General features: G+C 27.6%; 4 protein-coding genes across 5 annotated transcripts; all 4 read right to left on the reverse strand.

Moving 5' to 3' along the window:
• Positions 1-2,844: 2,844 nt before the first annotated feature.
• Positions 2,845-3,335, reverse strand: LOC142645158 (uncharacterized). The gene has a single exon (XM_075820724.1). It carries the CDS (start codon positions 3,238-3,240, stop codon positions 3,016-3,018), a length of 225 nt encoding a protein of 74 aa, XP_075676839.1. The 5' UTR covers positions 3,241-3,335; the 3' UTR covers positions 2,845-3,015.
• Positions 3,336-4,085: 750 nt separating this feature from the next.
• Positions 4,086-5,174, reverse strand: LOC113793258 (uncharacterized). Its single transcript, XM_027343266.2, has one exon. The coding sequence runs from the start codon at positions 5,162-5,164 to the stop codon at positions 4,169-4,171; it is 996 nt and encodes a 331-aa protein (XP_027199067.2). The 5' UTR covers positions 5,165-5,174; the 3' UTR covers positions 4,086-4,168.
• Positions 5,175-5,212: 38 nt separating this feature from the next.
• LOC113793252 (fatty-acid amide hydrolase 2-B-like) lies at positions 5,213-7,308 on the reverse strand. The gene is made up of 4 exons (XM_027343252.2): positions 7,027-7,308; positions 6,466-6,951; positions 5,698-6,394; positions 5,213-5,628 (listed from the first exon to the last, which is right to left on the reverse strand). The coding sequence occupies exons 1-4, from the start codon at positions 7,201-7,203 to the stop codon at positions 5,390-5,392; spliced, it is 1,599 nt and encodes a 532-aa protein (XP_027199053.2). The 5' UTR covers positions 7,204-7,308; the 3' UTR covers positions 5,213-5,389.
• A 989-nt stretch (positions 7,309-8,297) lies between these two features.
• Positions 8,298-17,823, reverse strand: LOC113793876 (uncharacterized). Of its 2 annotated transcripts, XM_075820721.1 has the most exons (6): positions 17,385-17,822; positions 11,848-12,637; positions 10,433-10,630; positions 10,002-10,330; positions 9,768-9,895; positions 8,298-9,659 (listed from the first exon to the last, which is right to left on the reverse strand). In XM_075820721.1, the coding sequence occupies exons 1-6, from the start codon at positions 17,442-17,444 to the stop codon at positions 8,969-8,971; spliced, it is 2,196 nt and encodes a 731-aa protein (XP_075676836.1). In that variant the 5' UTR covers positions 17,445-17,822; the 3' UTR covers positions 8,298-8,968. The 2 variants fall into 2 exon arrangements, with proteins under 2 accessions (XP_075676836.1, XP_075676835.1); XM_075820720.1 differs by having other exon boundaries at positions 10,002-10,630; positions 17,385-17,823.
• Between the last annotated feature and the right edge of the window lie 261 nt (positions 17,824-18,084).

The following is an 18,084-nucleotide window of genomic DNA, read 5'->3' on the forward strand; positions in this document are numbered from 1 at the left end:
ATAATAACCAGAAGCCTTTTTTTTGCCATTCAATTATTTGACGTCAACATCATCATCTTCATAAACAATAGCATAAACAATCTGATGATTTTATTTGAAGGAAAATTCCAATAACAAATTGTGTTTGTTCATGTGATGATATCTCAACAAAATAATGATAAAAATGTACATTTTTTTTTCATAAAAATCAAATGATTGTCACATTTTCATTTTCTTCTTATTTTTGTCTAGGATGTTATTTTATGAATTCAAGGTTTTTTTCCAGAATCCCTCTATTCCCGAACCTCTACATATTTTGATGATGATGATTGTAGATTTTTTTAAAATTACATCATAATTGTGGTTACCATGCATGCTTGAACGGTGAATATTTTTAGCTTTATGAAGAGAGAGGTGTTAATCATTTATGGGTTTTTTAGGTATTGAGTTGATGAATAGGGAAAATCATTTTGGGTGTGTGTGTAAAAAACGATGAATTTGTTGTGTTAAAAGTGTCAAAGAGAACTTCAATTAAACGAAGTTTGTGTTCGCTGAAAGCTAACAACAAAAAACCAAATCGAACCGGTTCAAACCAGATTCTTCTTCTTCTTTTGGCTATATATAAAAATTGAAAAAAGGTTTCCATTTCCAAAAAAAAGAAACAATGTCGCATGCGTATTATCTTTATAGAATCTTGATTCAGAATTCTTGAATCAGATGAAAAAAAGTTGATTAAAGTTAGATTGAAAATTTTTTTTCATACAATCGCAAAAACACAATTCGTCATTCAATGAAATCAAGATTTTTTTTTTTGTAATTCTAGCTTTAGGCGGAAAAAAAGTCATTGATCATCTATCTGACAATCAATTTAAATGGATTGAAGGAAAATATTCAACGTGATGTTTGTCATGCCAAAAAGAAAGAAAAAAAAACATTAGCATCAACAACATTTTTATCAACAACAAAATCATTATCGTTGTCAATTTGTTTTTTTGAAAAAAATAACCTTAAACAACGATTATATTGTTAATGATGTGTGTTTGGTCATTAACACAGGTATGCTAAAAAAATAAGCATTTATAAACATTATCATCATCATCATCATCATGTGATTTGATTAAAAGAAAGATAACATCTTGTTTTTTTTTTTTTTTGGGATTTTTTATTTGATTACATGGCTTTTTCAAACTTTCCCGGGTAGTTTAAACAGAAATGTTTTTTTTTTTGACAAGAATATTAAAGATTTGACAAAAACAGATTATAATGAAATAAACTTGGTTTGAGAATTAAATAGATTTTTTATGGATAAATTAATTGAATGAATGAAACTTAGCCATAATAACCTCGTCCACCATAATAACCGCCACGGCCATAATTTCCATATCCTCCTCCGTATCCGCCACCATATCGTCGTCCATATCCACCGCCATAACCACGGCCATATCCACCACCATATCCACGGCCATAACCATATTGTGCTGAAACGGATGTAACAGCAGCACCGACAATAACCATCAATGCAAATAACAATACAAATGCACGGTTCATGATTGATTTGAAATTTTGTTTGTTTTTAATGATGATAATTGATGATTGAATTTGAATTCTAATTCGATTGATGTTGAATGATGGATTAACAATCCATATTTATACTTATTTATTCATCGTTATTCTGGTTTAGCAGACAAGATAACAACAGCAAACAAAACAAAAAAAACTGGGAAATTTGCAACATTCAGAAGAAGAACAAAAATAAAATAAAATCAGACAAACAGGACATCCTCAGCTAAAATTTGATTTTTGAAAAAAGTTGTTATTTATTATTGCAATTCTTATCTAAGAAATTTCCTTTATTATTAGCCATCATCACCAAACAAACAAATAAACAAACAAAAAAACAGGATAGAGGAAATCTGATTTCACATTCAATAATACATTTGCAGACACGAATCACGAATTGCAATCGAACAAAATAGAATTAACATTATTATTGACTGAACAGACACACACACATTTGAACACGTGAATTTTATTTCCTATGTTATTGCCAATTTGTTTGTTTCAAATCTTCAAGGATCAAGGTGAATCTTTCAATGCAAACAAATTTATATTTGTTTGTTCAGATTATTACATCAATTATAGAAACATTAAATTTATTGAATGAAAAAAAATAAAAAATAAAAGAAATTGCAATTTTAATTGGGAATTTTGTTTATCATTATCAAAATCATTATTTTTAATTGAAATTTTTCAATTATTGCATTTAAATTGGACAATATTTTTGTTTTGTTTTGCTTAAAATAAACATCAAATAATGGGTTAATGATTTGTTAAAATTTTTTTTTGTTTGTTTGTCAAAATTTGTTTTTATCGTCGTCCAAAGCCACCACCATAAATACCACCTGGTCCAATACTTCCATATCCTCCGTCGCGACGTCCAAATCCGCCTCCATATATACGGCCATTATGTATGCCACCATAGCCACCTTTACGCAATCTAAGTCTAGCATCAGCCATAGCTAATACGATAGCCACGATAAAGAACAAAATAATTTTAAAATTCATAATTATGATGAATAAAATTTGTTCAATTTTTGTTGTTCTTATTACCAAATGAACTTTGCCATTTTCAAAAAAATGATTCTTTTTATATATAAGTTACAATCAGTAGAAACCGGCAGCAAAATTCATTGGCCAGATAACAAAGGAAATTGAATGAATTTTAGTTTTTTTTATCAATTTTTTTTTTTTTTTTGATTAAGGTATTATCATTTTGTCAATTTTGTCGTTTGAAAGCAAAAGATTCAAACAATTTAATCTCATTGAATTTATATCCGGTTTTTTCAAAAAAAAGAAAAAATTAAATTTAGAGCTCTTAATATTTTATTGGTCAATAAATCATTGTCTGATAATTTTGACTATTTTGATGAATACATAATTAATACAATGGCATTTGAAAGAAATCATTGATACATTCAATGTAATAATCGATGATTGTTGAATTTTTTGGTTTTTTATAGGGACTTTTTAGACTTATTAACCATAGAAGCCACCACGTCTTCCCCATCCACCATATCCACCACGTCCTCGTCCACCCCACCCACCACGACGTCCATAACCACCACCTCGTCCCCAACCCCCATAGCCACCACGACCGTAGCCACCACGTCCATAGCCACCACGTCCACCATAAAATTGTGCCGAAATACCGACGGTAATGGCAAGCAAGACGAAAATTAATGAAAATATTTTGATGTTCATGATGTTGATGTTGATTTTTATTTGTTCAAAATTATTTAATTTTATTTGTTGATAGTTGATTGAATTGATGGATTGAATGATCGATAGATTGGTGGTTTATATATTGATATTTTTTCTACAAAAATGTATCATCATCATCAACAACATCATTGGAAAAAACAAAAACAAAAAAAAAAACATCAGATATTGCAGCAACCCATCCGTATCATCCCTTAACTAATGAAGTTGTTTTGCAAAATATGTACAAAATTTCAATAATACGAACAATTTCAATGAAATTTTATTTTTGCATTCATTCTGTTTTTATTATTGTTTATTGTTATTTTGTAATTGATAATTGATATTTATCAATAGGTATAGAATTCAAAAACTCATGAAAACATTGTTTTTTTTCTTTCATTGGAAATAATTGATATTTATTGATTTAAAAAAAAGAAAAGAAATACAATTCGTCATTGTAAATAATGATTTTATCGACCCATATAATGACCGCCAATTCCTAGAAATGGATTACCAAGCATTGGTCCACCCATCGGCATAATCATCGGATAAGGATATCCATTTCCACCATTGAAACCAAAACCACCACCACCACCCATTCGTCGCATACGTCTCATCAATAATCGGCTTAAAATTGTTCCATCAACATGATGATTATTGTTGACCAATATGACGATTATAATAATGGTCAATACAAAGCTGATTGTCAATAGTTTGGTAGTCATTTTCTATTGATTTTTTTTTTTTTTGGTTATTGGTTCTATCCAACCATTTTTATATCACTTTTTGATGATTTTAAAAAGCGATAACGACTAAAAAATGTATTCAATGATAATTCATACAGGTCAAAGTTCAGAATATAGATTTTTATTTTTATTTTTTTGTAATTTGAAAAAATTCAACAAAATATGACCCGACATCCTTTTCTTCATTCACACATCATCGTCATCATAGGATGTAAAACCCAACCAATAGCCTCATTCTCTATTGGTGTTCTTTGTATGTTATTGATAATGTAACTACCGTCATTTGTAATCAATTGTTGTCCTTCTAAAATCATTCGTTTAATTCTTGGATTTTTAACCGTTTCCCTCAAACGTTGAAGTTTCTGTTGAATTGATTTCAATTCATCATCATCATTCGATGGTATATCCATACAAATCGATGAAGATGATGGTGATAGTGTAGAATGGGACATAAAACGTGAACTATTTAATGGTGTAGTAACGAGGTCATCAGTGACGTTTCTATAATCCTGTTGATTATCATCATTATCGTTTATTTTTCTGGGTAATTCAATTTGACAATCGTCAGAATTTCCAACATTCGACGACATTATCAAAGGAAATGAAATTTGTTTTTGTCCACTTTCTGTCATTGATGATGTTGATTGTATGACGTGAAGGATTTCCTTCGCCTCATTTGGATATCGATCATCATTTGTCATTTGTTGTTGTTGTTGTTGTTGTCGTTTTATCATATTCAAATCTTGTTTAATCATTTCAATGCTAGCATTATTATTTCGAAGATCCAACAATATTTCTGTCAATAATTTGTCCGTTTTTATTTGATCACGATAGCTTTTCTGTTGATCAAAATAACTTTTTCGATGTTGTCGTAATTGTCGTTTGATTAAATCTAATCGATGTTTAATACGTTGATTATAATGATGATTATCTTGTTCGATTTGTTCAATGCAATCGATCATTGTTCGAAAATTTTGTAGGCCTGGGGATGATGGAGATAATAATGATGATGATGATGAACAATTTGTAAATGATGTAGGCGAGAAGTCTTGAGAATTTTTTTCAACCGTTGTCGGTGTTGTCATAATCATTGATTCTTCATAACGAATTTTACGTTTACGAATCAAAAATGGTGTGACAATCATTGATTTTTCACGAAATCGTCGTAATGATTTCATTTTGTTCAAAATGAATTTTATTGAATAAAGAAAATTTTTATATTCAAGTTAGAATGAAAATGTTTTTATTTTGAGTATCAGTAATCGAATTTTTTTTCAATGAAAAAAAATCTAAAATCAAATTAAACTATTTTATAGTTCGGTATATTGTTATTCGATTTTGTTTTTTTTAAATAAAGTTTTTTTTTAAAACACCATTGAAAACAAGTTAATAAATTATCATGATTATTTAGATGCATCTACCGGGCAAGGTGGTATCCAGCCATCAAAATGTTTAGATAATTCTTCCACAACTGTTATGCTTAATTTATCATTGTTTGGTGCGGTAATAACTTGTATGGCGAATGGCATTCCATGTCGATCAATACCCATCGGTATTGTTGTCATAGCCAAATCCAATGAACTCCATACCGATGTATAAATAGAATCAAAAACTTTTAACAATGTTTGATTATGTTTAGGAGCTACCAATAAAACAAGAAAAAAGAAATAAGGATTAATTAATTAAAGGTAATGATTTAATCATGACTTACCAATTTCAGATGATATTGGGGATAATATAATGCCATTATTTCCAAGTAATCGATGAATATTTGACTTGATTTTTTTCCATTTGTTGAAAAAATTCTCTGTAAGAAATTTTGAACCAACTTTTTGCACTATACCAACCACTAATGGACCAGCAGCATAACGATTTTGTGTACCAATCAAACATTTGAACAATTCGGAATATGGATTCATTTTTTCACCATGACTGATTATTTCATGAAAGTTAGGCATCTCAGGATCATATATGGAGGCCAACCAGAATAACGTTGCCAAACGTAAATCATAAAATGAATTTGGATCACCTTTTGTCATATTTAGTTCCAATGTGCGTGTACCCTTTTCAATGAAATGTTTAATCATTTTATCTAAACCATTAAGAATTTCAACATCCACCGATAATGCTAATGGATCACCAAGATCTCGTACATAATATACATTCAAATCTGAATAATTGAATGGCTTCTCTGTAAGGTCCAATTTATCACCAGTCATCACTTTGAGCATCGGACGGAGATCACATGCATAACGACACATTGGTCCTATAGTCAAAACTTTTGGATGAACATCTCGTACTGAAGGAAACATTTCATCGATAACAATATTTCCAGGTGATGTACAATGAGAAAATATTCCGCAAAAATGTGCAGGAATTCGCAACGATCCAGCAATATCAGAACCAATCTAAAATTAGGAAAATTTTTGTGATAATTTTTTTGGTTTTAATTAAGAGTCATCGGTTAAAAAAAACCAACCCCAAAAACAGAACCTGCCGAAGCGATCAATGCAGCTTCACCACCGGATGAACCTCCCGGTATTCGAGATTTATCATACGGATTATTTGTCCGTCCATTAAGATAGTTGAATGAATCACTGAATAATGTTGTATCAGGTACATTGGTAATAACTAAAAATATTGCACCACTTTTACGCATATTCATTATTGTTGTACAATCTTTATCTGCTATAATTCCTTTACGATGATATGCACCGCATGTGAATGCAAATCCTTTAACCGCTATGGAATTTTTAGCCGAATAAGGTACACCCAAAAATGGATATTCATGTATTGATGGTTCATCAGCGGATTTTTCTCCCCGCAATTCACGTTGAACACGTTCATCAACAAGTTGTGCTTCTTGTAATGCACCGGCAAAATTATCATCTACAATTGCATTTAGATCACCATTTATCTGTTTACAACGGTCAATGTACGCTTGAACTAGATCTACACTTTTAAGCTTAAAGTAAAAAAAAAATAAAAATAAAATACAAAGTTGCATTTCATTATCATCATTTTTATATATACAGCATACCTGACCAGATTTAATCATATCAGCTAATTGTGTAGCCGGTTTTAATAAAAGATCATTTTTGATTGCGGGTAAATAACCACGTTGACTTGGATAAAAAATATATCCAATTATTGTTGCAAATATATTAACAATATAACGAAGTTGTCGTAAAATAAAATCAATAATTATTATTAACATTTTTATATGATGATGATGATGATGATTTTTCTATTCTCTTGAATCTTGTAAAATGAACCAAAAAACAATAATGTTGTAAACAACAACAATCAAAAAATGAGTCGAACTTTTTTTCTGTTTTAACTGTAAAAATAGAAATGAAAAACTTCCTCTTTTTTTTTGTTGTTGTTGCTATTGTTTTTTCAAAAAGACAAATTCATTCAATTTAATCAACTTGTTTGTTTGTCGATTTGAATTTAAAATGTTTTAAACAACAAAAATCATCAATCGATTGAAATGAAATGATTTCAAAAAATTACTTTAATCAACGAAAATGATGATGATGATGATGATAATAAGAATAACAGAAAATGAACTTGCAAAAACAAGAGAGAGAGAGAGAGAGAGAGGGAGAAAGAAAATAATTACTATTTGCAACTTTGGGTACACAACAAATTTCCTGTATGGTTCACACAACAACAACAACAAAATCATTAAGACACACGCAAACACATTTTATTATTTGTCAATGATTATAATGATGAGAAAGTGAGAGAAAAAAAAACATCTTTATATATTTTCCCTCATCCCATTTGAATATTTGGCAATTCGTTCAAACACTTTTGATTTTCGGCATTTGTTTTCTGAGAATAATCGATAAGAAAAAAAAATCAATCAATGCTTTTGGAATCTTTATTTTTTCTTGATAATTTTTCGATGAATTTTATCAAATTTAATTTCACGATATTAGTCATATAAATAAAAAACCCAAAATGAAGAAGAGAAGCTAATCAAAACTTTATAAGCAAACAAACAAACAAAAAAAATCAACGCTTCTTATTTTTTATATTTATAGATAAATCAAACGTCATTCAACATTTCGTAATCAATGATGATGATGATGATTATAAATTAGTACGAAGCAATCAGGTTGTCTACCATCATCAACAAGCATTTTCATAAATATTTCATTGATTTTTTGTTTGAAAAGCCATTTTTTTTTCTTCGAAAAAATCAAAATTTTCGATCATTAATTTGTAAATCACTATTAAATAATTTTATCGATTATAATTAAAATGAAAGTAATAAATTTAAATAAAACTGTAAAAAGTTGAAAAAAAATTATTTATTCAATTCAATTGCTTTGAAATCGAAAGAATAAAAAAGTAAAAATTCCATTTATCAAGATGCAAATTACAATGATTAGCTAAAACTAATGTTATAATGTTGTTGTTTATTATGAATCATTGATGGGGTAATTATATGAAACATACAAACCGGTTTTTTCATTTCAACCAAAAAAAAAAAAATTAATAATAATTAACGTTGTTGTTGTTGTTTTTTATTGAAGGACACAAGATAGAGCTAATGAAAGGGAAAAAAAGCAGATGAAATATTGGTTTGTTTTCGTTAAAATTTAATTTTTTTTTCGTCATTTTTTTTCTGCTACACCTCCACACACATTGTTGTTATTGAATTAATTTCATTCAATAATGATGTTTATTGTTTAATTGTTATTGTTGTTGCATTTGTTTATTTGTTTTTGTCGTTAACAATCAATTTTAATTGTTTTTGTTTTGCATGAAGTTTCGAATAAAATGAATGAATTCGAATGGAAAAAAATATTCGAATTTTTTTTTCAATCATAAACATCGCCATCTTGTGTTGATTTTTGGTATTTTTCTTTTTCTTTTTTTTGAATTTGAATTTAATTTTTAGAAATTTTTTTTGTTTCTGTTTCTGTTTGTTTTTGTTCGGACAAAATAGTTTCAAATGTTTATTGTTTTTAATCATCATTATGAAGATGATGATGATGATGATGTAATGATAATTTTTTTTTCTTTGCCGATTTTATCATCATAATTGGTGGTGGTGATGATGATGAATGACGATCAATCATCAAATTCGTTTGACCATACATTTGTTGTTGATGATGATGATGATGATGATGGGGTAAAATTATGGGAGACATTTTTGGTGATAATGATTTTTGTTGTTGTTGTTGTTGTTGTAATGAATGATGCATTAAACTATTTATTAGAAAATTTTTATTCATCATTTTTTCAAATAAATTATCCATTGTTGAATGATTATTATTTGATGATGATACAAATGGCTGTAAATATCGTGATGATAATGTTGCTGGTTGTGGCTGTTCTGATGATGTTGATGATGATGTTGTTGGTGATTGTGATGGCGATGGTGATGGCGATGATGATGATGAAGATGACGACGAATCTGTATTATCAGAATGCAAAGCAGGTACTTTGAAATTTGTATTAAATAAATTAACCGGATCGATTAGAATTGATTCATTTGTTTGTTGTTGATGTTTTTGTTGATCATTTGCTGAAACATTGTTATTATTGATAATTTGATGATTTTTTGAATTTGAATTCAAATTATTATTATTATTTTTCGGTCCATTATAACGTAATTCATCCAATTTAACATTATTTTGTCTTTTCCATTTGGTTCTGATTAAAAAAAACAATTCAATGCAATCAGCAATCAAAAATCAAAGGCAAAATTGTAATCAATTTCAAAAAAAACAATTCAATCATCAACAAACAAAAAAAAATTACCTTCGATTTTGATACCAAGTTTTTATTTGTGTTTCCGATAGATTTAATTGATCAGCTACTTGACCACGATCAGCAACGGTCAAATATTTTTGTTCAAGGAAACGTTTCTCTAGAAAATTCAATTGTGCCTAATAGTATCATTATTGATAGTAAATAGAAAAAACAAAACAAAATATAATATCCGGTAAATATATAAATTAGATTGACCATTATATAAAAATATTGAATATTTACTTGTGTGAATGCTGTACGCCTTCTGCGTTGTTTTTTCATTGTCGTTAATGATGATGATGATGATGATGATGTTGTTGGGTTTGATTTCGATTGTGTCGGTAATGTACTATGGCTATTATGATTTGTCGGTATCATTTGATGATGATTGTTTTGTTCCTTAATATTTACATCCGAATTATTATTTGAACGCATCTGGTTGGCAGATGTAACTGTAGAAGAAGCAGCAGCCGCTGCAGCGTTAGCTAAGAATTGAAATTTTTCATCCATTGATCTTGAATATTTACTGTTACTGTTGTTGTTATTGTTGTTATCATTAATATTCGATAATTCTGTTTGATTTACAGAAGATGGCATAATTGTAATTGGTAAACTAAGCGGAAAATTTGTATAACAACTACCATCTATTGTTGATATACTACCATGGTTATTACCTTTTCTATTCAAATTTGTAATAAAATTTGTTTCTGGATCAATGATTGTCGATGATGATGATATCATTGCATGTGATTGTTGTTGATGATGTGATGTTAATTTATTCATCATCGATGTTATCAACGAACCATTATTGACATTATCAACATTCAAATGATTTAATAATGAAGATGTTGTTACCGGTGATGATCGAAAATCTAATGATAATGGATATACAATGAAAATTTAAAATTCAACAAATCTATTCAAGTAACAATCAACACCACTATAGTACCACTTGTTGTTGTTGTGAATATTAGCCTAGACCAATTAGCATAAATCTAATCATTAATTTTTTTTTGTTACTTCACAGGAGGCTCCATTTTTCCATTCAACAACAACAAAAAAAATTGGACAATGATTATTAAGTATATCAAGTGTGACATCTGTGCCTGAAAAAAAAATTGGTCATGATGTAATCATTTGGGTAATAAACACAAATTCACAGTTTGAAAACTAAAATTAAACTTAATGGTCCCCAAATGTGGCATTTATGTTTTCACATCTCACTCTCTCTGCGTGTGTGTGTTTGCTTTTTATTTGTCAAATTTCAAAGTCAATTGGTCCATAAGTAATTTGATATTTGTATTTTTATATTTGAAAAGGAAAAAATCTCAAAATTGATTTATCATCCATTCTGGTTCAGCCATTCTTATATAATCAACTTTGTAGCATTTCATGTCCCTCAAAAACACCATCACCACTGTGAGAGTGTTAACTATATGTGCAAAAATATTTATGAATTTTCTTTCACGAGGTACTCCAAAAAAAGAAAGAAAGAAATGATTTAAAAATTTTTAGCAAACCAAAATGATTAGCTTGATTAGTTTGAAAACGCGTGCAGCGTTTACACACACGCAGACAATACAATGAATCAAAATGAATGTTGTTGTTGTTTATTTTTCCAATTGATCGATCAACAACAACAACAATAATCACTCCAATCAATAATTATTGATTTGAAAGTTTGGAAAAATCGATTTTCTAAACTTGTTGCCCGATGGACAATGTCCATTCACAACAATAACAACCAAAAACACCCTACTGTGTTTCATTGTGAATATTGTTTTGTTTTCCTAACTGTACAACACAGTAAATCTGTTTTTCTGTTGTTTGTTTATTTTATCTAGAAATTTCAAAAGAAAAAAGGAAATCAAAACAAAATAAAAAATGTTCATGTTTTTTTCTGGTTTATCGGAAAAAAAATAAAAGATTTGGTCATGTTTTGGTCATTCATAAAAACAACAACAACAACAAAACGATATTGCGTGGGTGCCTAATTTTTAACCCTGTTATTATCATTCAGTGGTGTGTGAGAAAGTTCACACGTTTTTTTTGTTTTCGCAGCAAAACAATATTCAATCTTAATACTTACATTTTGTCAACGTTTGATTCATATCATTCAAATCCATCATTATTGTACGATTTTGATTATTATGGTCATCATGTTGTTGTTGTTGTTGTTGTATCATTTTGGATAATAAATTTGTTGTTGTTGCCGTTGTTGTTGATTGATTATGATTAGCCATTGATAATAAATTATTATTACTAATACAGCCAATTAAATTTTTTTGTTGTGAATAATTATTCGGATGATGATGATGATGATTATAGATTGGTAAAAATGGATTATGATTACCAAATAAAAATGATTGTACATCGATCATTGATGATGATGATGATGATGGTAATGTTTCATTATTATTCATTGAATTTGAATGTTGTTTATGTTGAAATAGTTGATCAATTTTATAATTCAATTCTTCTTTATCATCATTTTCATCGGAATTGTTTGTTGTAATTTGATCATTATTTTGATCATTATTTTGATTATCATCATCATCATCATTCGACATTAATAGATCACGTATTAAAAATGAGCTATGATGATTTTTACGATTTAATTTTTGTAGTTGTTGTTTCATTTCCAACGATGATGAAGATGATGTTGATGATGATGATGATGTTGAAGAATTGGATGATAATTTTTTGGATAAACATAAATCATTACCATCCATTATTGATGATGATGATGATGATATTAATGGTGGTGAACTTTGTTGAACATTATCTTCATCCATAATTGTATCGACAGTTAAAATATTGATTGATTTGTTTGACATTACATCAACAATACTAATGGTAGTTGTCAGCCAAAAATGTATCTTTATATAACAAACGAATGAATGAAAAAAAATGAAAAAAGTGATTTATTTAATCGATTCAATGATCATTTAACAAATGATCCAAAATGATTGATTGTTCATCATCATCATCATCATCATGAATGAATGATTTTGAATTGGCAAAAAAAAATTATTCTGCGCGCCATAAAAATGTATCCGCCCATTGTATATTCTTATACTCCGCCCATTTTTTTTATTTCTTTTCGTCGTTTTTTTTTGTTGGTTGATTGAATGGAAAAATACAACAACAACAATTTAAATAACCACCAAATCAACGATAGATAATTTGAGCATTTGAAAATGATTTCGAAAGAAAAATAAATGATAATTTATTTCATCCATAAAAGATTATTATGGCAATTTTTTGGTAATGAAAAAATAAAACTTTAAACTCCGCCTTTATAACACTATGAATCATCCAATCATAGGCAGCCAATATCAAATGGCAAATGATTTACAATTGTTCAATCGATCGATCCAATTGAACAATTGAAAATCGAATCACATTTCCAGTAATATTATTGAAAATGAATTGATAGAATATAGATTATACTGGCTAATTAGTTTGATATGGGATTTGAGATTTAGTGGTTGAAAAGTAGCCAAAGAAAATCGGGATCAATGTCGGTCAGGCAAAAATTTGAATTTTTGATTATCCTAAAATTTAACTAAACAAACAAACATACAAAATATGGAAATGAATCGGAAAAAAATTTTTCACACCCAAAAATGGAACTATGAATACAAACAAACAGGAAAAAAATAGAGTCAATTGATCGATTGAGCTACTCGAATTGGTTGTTGTTGTTGCTTTTGAAACCAAGAGAAAGAGAAAAGATTGAAAATTCTTGACAATGATATTTTGGTGGTAAAACACGAATACAATCATAATCTCAATGTGTTTTTATTATTATTTAAATTTAAATTTTCATTTTTTCTTTACATATTGTTTTGCCTGTGTGTGTATATCAATGATATTACTATGAAATGAATCGCTAATAAGTAAATGTGGTTGAAAAAATTTGATAACAATGTTTTTTTGTTTGTTTGTTTGTTTGTCAACAACAACAACAATTCAAAACAATAAAATGAAAAATTTCACATGATACACAATATGTGATCCAGATATGTTACATTTGTTTACATATATGTGATATAAACAAAACAAAACTGACCACAGTATGTTTATGTTTTCCTGAATGAATAATATTCAAAGATTGTTTTCAAATCGATAAAAGTTATTGAAAGAAAAAAAATTGATATTGTTTATTTGAAATTTGAATCAAAATTGAAAATGAATTTGATTGAAAATGAATTTTTTTTTTTTAGTTGTTGAATGAAAAAAATGGACTAAATCACATGTTTTTCCAAAATTAACTGTTATTTGATAATAATAATAATAATAACCGGTAGTGATTGTAGCATCTATGTACCTATTGACTTAAGGTTTTTTTCTCATTTTCCTCTTCAATTTTTATTGAAAAATTAATTTCAATTTCAAACATTTCATATTTTTTTTTTTGCTTTGCTTTGTTTTTATATCAAATGCTTGAAGCAATTTGACATTCAAATTTTCAATCAACTATCATTATTCATTAGCGACTTTTGCTTTTGTTTTGTTTTTTTTTTTGGAGGAACAAAACAAAAAAATTATTGTTCAACAAAGACAAAAAAAAAAAAAAAATGGAAAATTGATGAAAATCAAACAGTGGAAAAAAGAAAATTTGAATGAATTCAAAATCATATGGAAAAAATTGGAAAAAAAACTAGAATAAAATAGATAATTGATGAAATAATTCATTGAATATGAAAATTGAATTGGAAGAAAAAAAAACTAAAGCTATTTGATGTATATGGTTTTACAAACTAATTGAAAAATTAATACCTTTCATCATCATCAAATAAATTGTGTATGTTTGTTTTTCTCCTGATTTTATGTATAGTTCGTGTGTTTTCTCTCTCTCTCTCTCTTCCAATTTACCCAAAGTAATTAATATCATCATCAACATATATAGATGATTATGAAATTAATTTCAAATTCAAATTGTAAACATTATACGGATATGTAGGAATATCCGTATGTTCTCTATTTTTGGGTTATGAATACACTAAAATAGAAAAATGATGTTTTTGAATTAAAAAAATAAGGCTTGAGGCATTGCACACAATCGTTCAAATGAAAGTGAAATGAAATGAATAACATTATTTCATTTATTGTTTCTGACTTTCAACAACAACAACAACAACAACAAAATCATTCAAAATTCAATTGAATGGGTTATTTTAAATTCTTTCTTTCATTCATTTTTGATTCATTCATCCGATTCCGTTCCCGAATCATGAAATAACCCTAATGAATAAAGTATAAAGTCCTTAACAGGAAAAAACAATCAATGTTGATTTTCGGGTAATTTGCATGTTTTATCGAGTGTATAAATCATCATCATCATGTAAATAAAAAAAAGAAACATTTGGTCTGATACACATTTCAGATAGACAGGAAAAATACAAATTCCGGTTTTTCTCATGAATTTTTGTTTTTGCACATCTTTTCACCGGAATTCTAGAATTGAAAAAAAAATTATTTATCCACTCAACAATTCGTAATTACAGAATTTGGCAACAAAACAATCTGAACACACATACACACAACGAACATTGCAACTAAATCAACTATAGTTTTTTTGTTGAAATCATTATATTCAATGATTTCAGTGAATTTTTAATGAAACCAAAATGAATGAGATGATGTGTTTTGCAGAAAAAAAACGGTATTTTTTTTGAATGAAACGAATGAATTAAGGTTCAACAAAAGAAAACATTCACATTCGTTGAAATAATCAGTCACGAACATCAAACTTATGGTCACTTGTGGTCAATTTTGTGGTTTTTTTTTATTTTGAAAACAGCAAAATTGATCATTCAAACAAACAAAAAATCAAAATCTATTTGAAAAAAAATCAAAAATGATTCATGAGAAAAAAAAATGTATTTTGTTTAGAGAAAAAAAAGAGATAACGGACACACTTCCACTTGAAAAATAAATGAAAACTTATAAACAAAACTAAGAGTATATCGTACACAATGATAAGCAGATGTTTCAACGTAAGTAAAATTGTTTCAAACAAAAAAAAACCAGATCAATAAAATATTTGAATAACATACTAATTGATATTTTGAATGAATTTCATTGCTTTTTATCAATGAATGAATGAATTTCATTTTTTGGGAAATAAGTGGCCACTTTTATCATCGTTATATGTTTATGATGATTATGAATGACAAGATCATCATCATCATTAACTTAAGTACTATATTCTATTCTATTCATCATTCATCAATGATGATGGTTTTCAATTCTAGATAAATGATAAAAAAAATGATAATGATCATCATCATTATGATTCGATTAATATTATTATTGAAATAATTGAAACAATCTTGATATCATCAAATGACAAAATGAATAACATCAAAAAATCATAAATTTAATATTCATTCAGGGCATTCATTTTTTTTACAACAGTAACAACAACAACAATTGCGTAGGGAATAAAATTGAATAATAAAAGAAAAATCCTAAAAATGAAATTGTAATTTGTTGCAGCCGGCAGGGGTACCTTTCTTTATTCACACTGTGTGTGTGTGTTAGTGGATCCAAAAAAAAAAAATTACACAAAATCCAATTGTGATAACATTGTTATAACAATGTTATTTTTTCTCCTATAGTTAATTTTGATCCAATATAATTTTTCGTTGACCTTTCTTTTCTCTCTCTCTCAAAGGTCGAAGTACATCTGAAATCTATTTATTCGGGATTTGTTTGTTTGTTATAAAAGCAATTTGAATACATTTTTTTTAAATCATGTTTTTCTTATTCAATTTATTTGTTGTTGTTGATCCATAATAACATTTGACACATACACTCAATTAATTTTTGGATCATAAGAGAAAACATAAATTAAAATATGAATTGAATCAACAAACAAAAAAAAATATATCAAATGTAAATAAATAAATAAAATCTACATAATAATAATAATCAAATCATTGTCATCGGTGATCAACGTCAATCAAAACGAAACGAAACGAAACGAAAACAATTTATTCATTTCACACATTTCATTCATTCATTCAATCGGTCTTATAATACAAACAAATAAAATGTCCAATACCATTGGCTAATAATGATAAAATTACAACAAAAAACAACAGCAAAATTAGATTATTATTGAAATGTATTAATGTAAAATTAAAAATCGTAATCGAAATATTTATTTAGAATTTTTTTTTCGTTGTTCATATTTAATTCGATTAAAATACGATTTATAAATATCGTTAATGAAAATTTTATTCATTTCGAAACATTCTTTATTTGTGTTGAAGAATTGACTTAAAATGTGTCAATGTCTTAGCAAACAAAATTTAGGTAAACGTAATCGTCATCCAAAACGTCATCGTCGTCGTCGTAGTCCGCGTGATGATGATATGAATGTTGATAGTGATGATGATGATTATGATAAATATTATAGAAAATTGACACAATGTCGTCATCGAATGTCAAAATCATCGACAACTAATAATGAACAAACCGAATCAATTTTTCAACCATCACCAACAGTTAAATTTTCAATGAGTAAACTTTATAAATCAACTTCATCGATGAGATCGAAGAAAAAATTTGAATATAAAATTCGTATGTCACCATCATTAAAAGCTGACTTACCATCGTGTGATATAAAAACGATACCGGTACTGAAAGATACACTACGACCAATACGATCATCAATATTTGAATGGAGGGTTGGAAAAACTAAACAAGACTCAAAAATGGTTGATGATAAACAACAAAAATTGGTTGATGTCGTTATTGAACGATTATTACGACAAAAACTTGATGAAAATTATATGTTACTTAATAAGAAAACATCATCACCGAATAGAAGAAGAAAAAAACGAAAAAAAACCAGTAAAAGAAAAAAAAGATCAAAACCACGACGAGGTTCACCAAATTCACCAGAAAAAGTTTCTAGCTCTAATCAATCACAATCTTAATCTTAATTTTTTTTCCACGAAAAAAAAATCAAAAAATAAAATCAAAATTATAATTTTAAAAAAAAAAACACTATAGTGTCAATATTTTCAAATAACACTGAATAACACGCACCTTGACAATTTGAAAATAATCATATTATTTTAAATTATAAAATTGAAAAAAATGATAAAGATTTTTAAATCCTCGCACGAGTTTCAATTTGTATTTAAATGAAATTTTATCATATAATAAAATCATAAATGATTAGTAATTATAATGTATTTTATTGTTTGAAAAACAACTTATAATTTAAAAAAAAAGTAAAAGAATTTTCATTTTGTTATTAAAATTGTTTTTTTATTATTATAAATTATTCAAGATGTTGATAATG

Source organism: Dermatophagoides pteronyssinus, unplaced genomic scaffold, assembly GCF_027571235.1.
Source record: "Dermatophagoides pteronyssinus isolate colony J.1.1.1.1 unplaced genomic scaffold, Derpt_VIB-CSIC_2022.12 sq0007, whole genome shotgun sequence".
Classification (NCBI taxonomy): Eukaryota; Metazoa; Arthropoda; class Arachnida; order Sarcoptiformes; family Pyroglyphidae; genus Dermatophagoides; species Dermatophagoides pteronyssinus.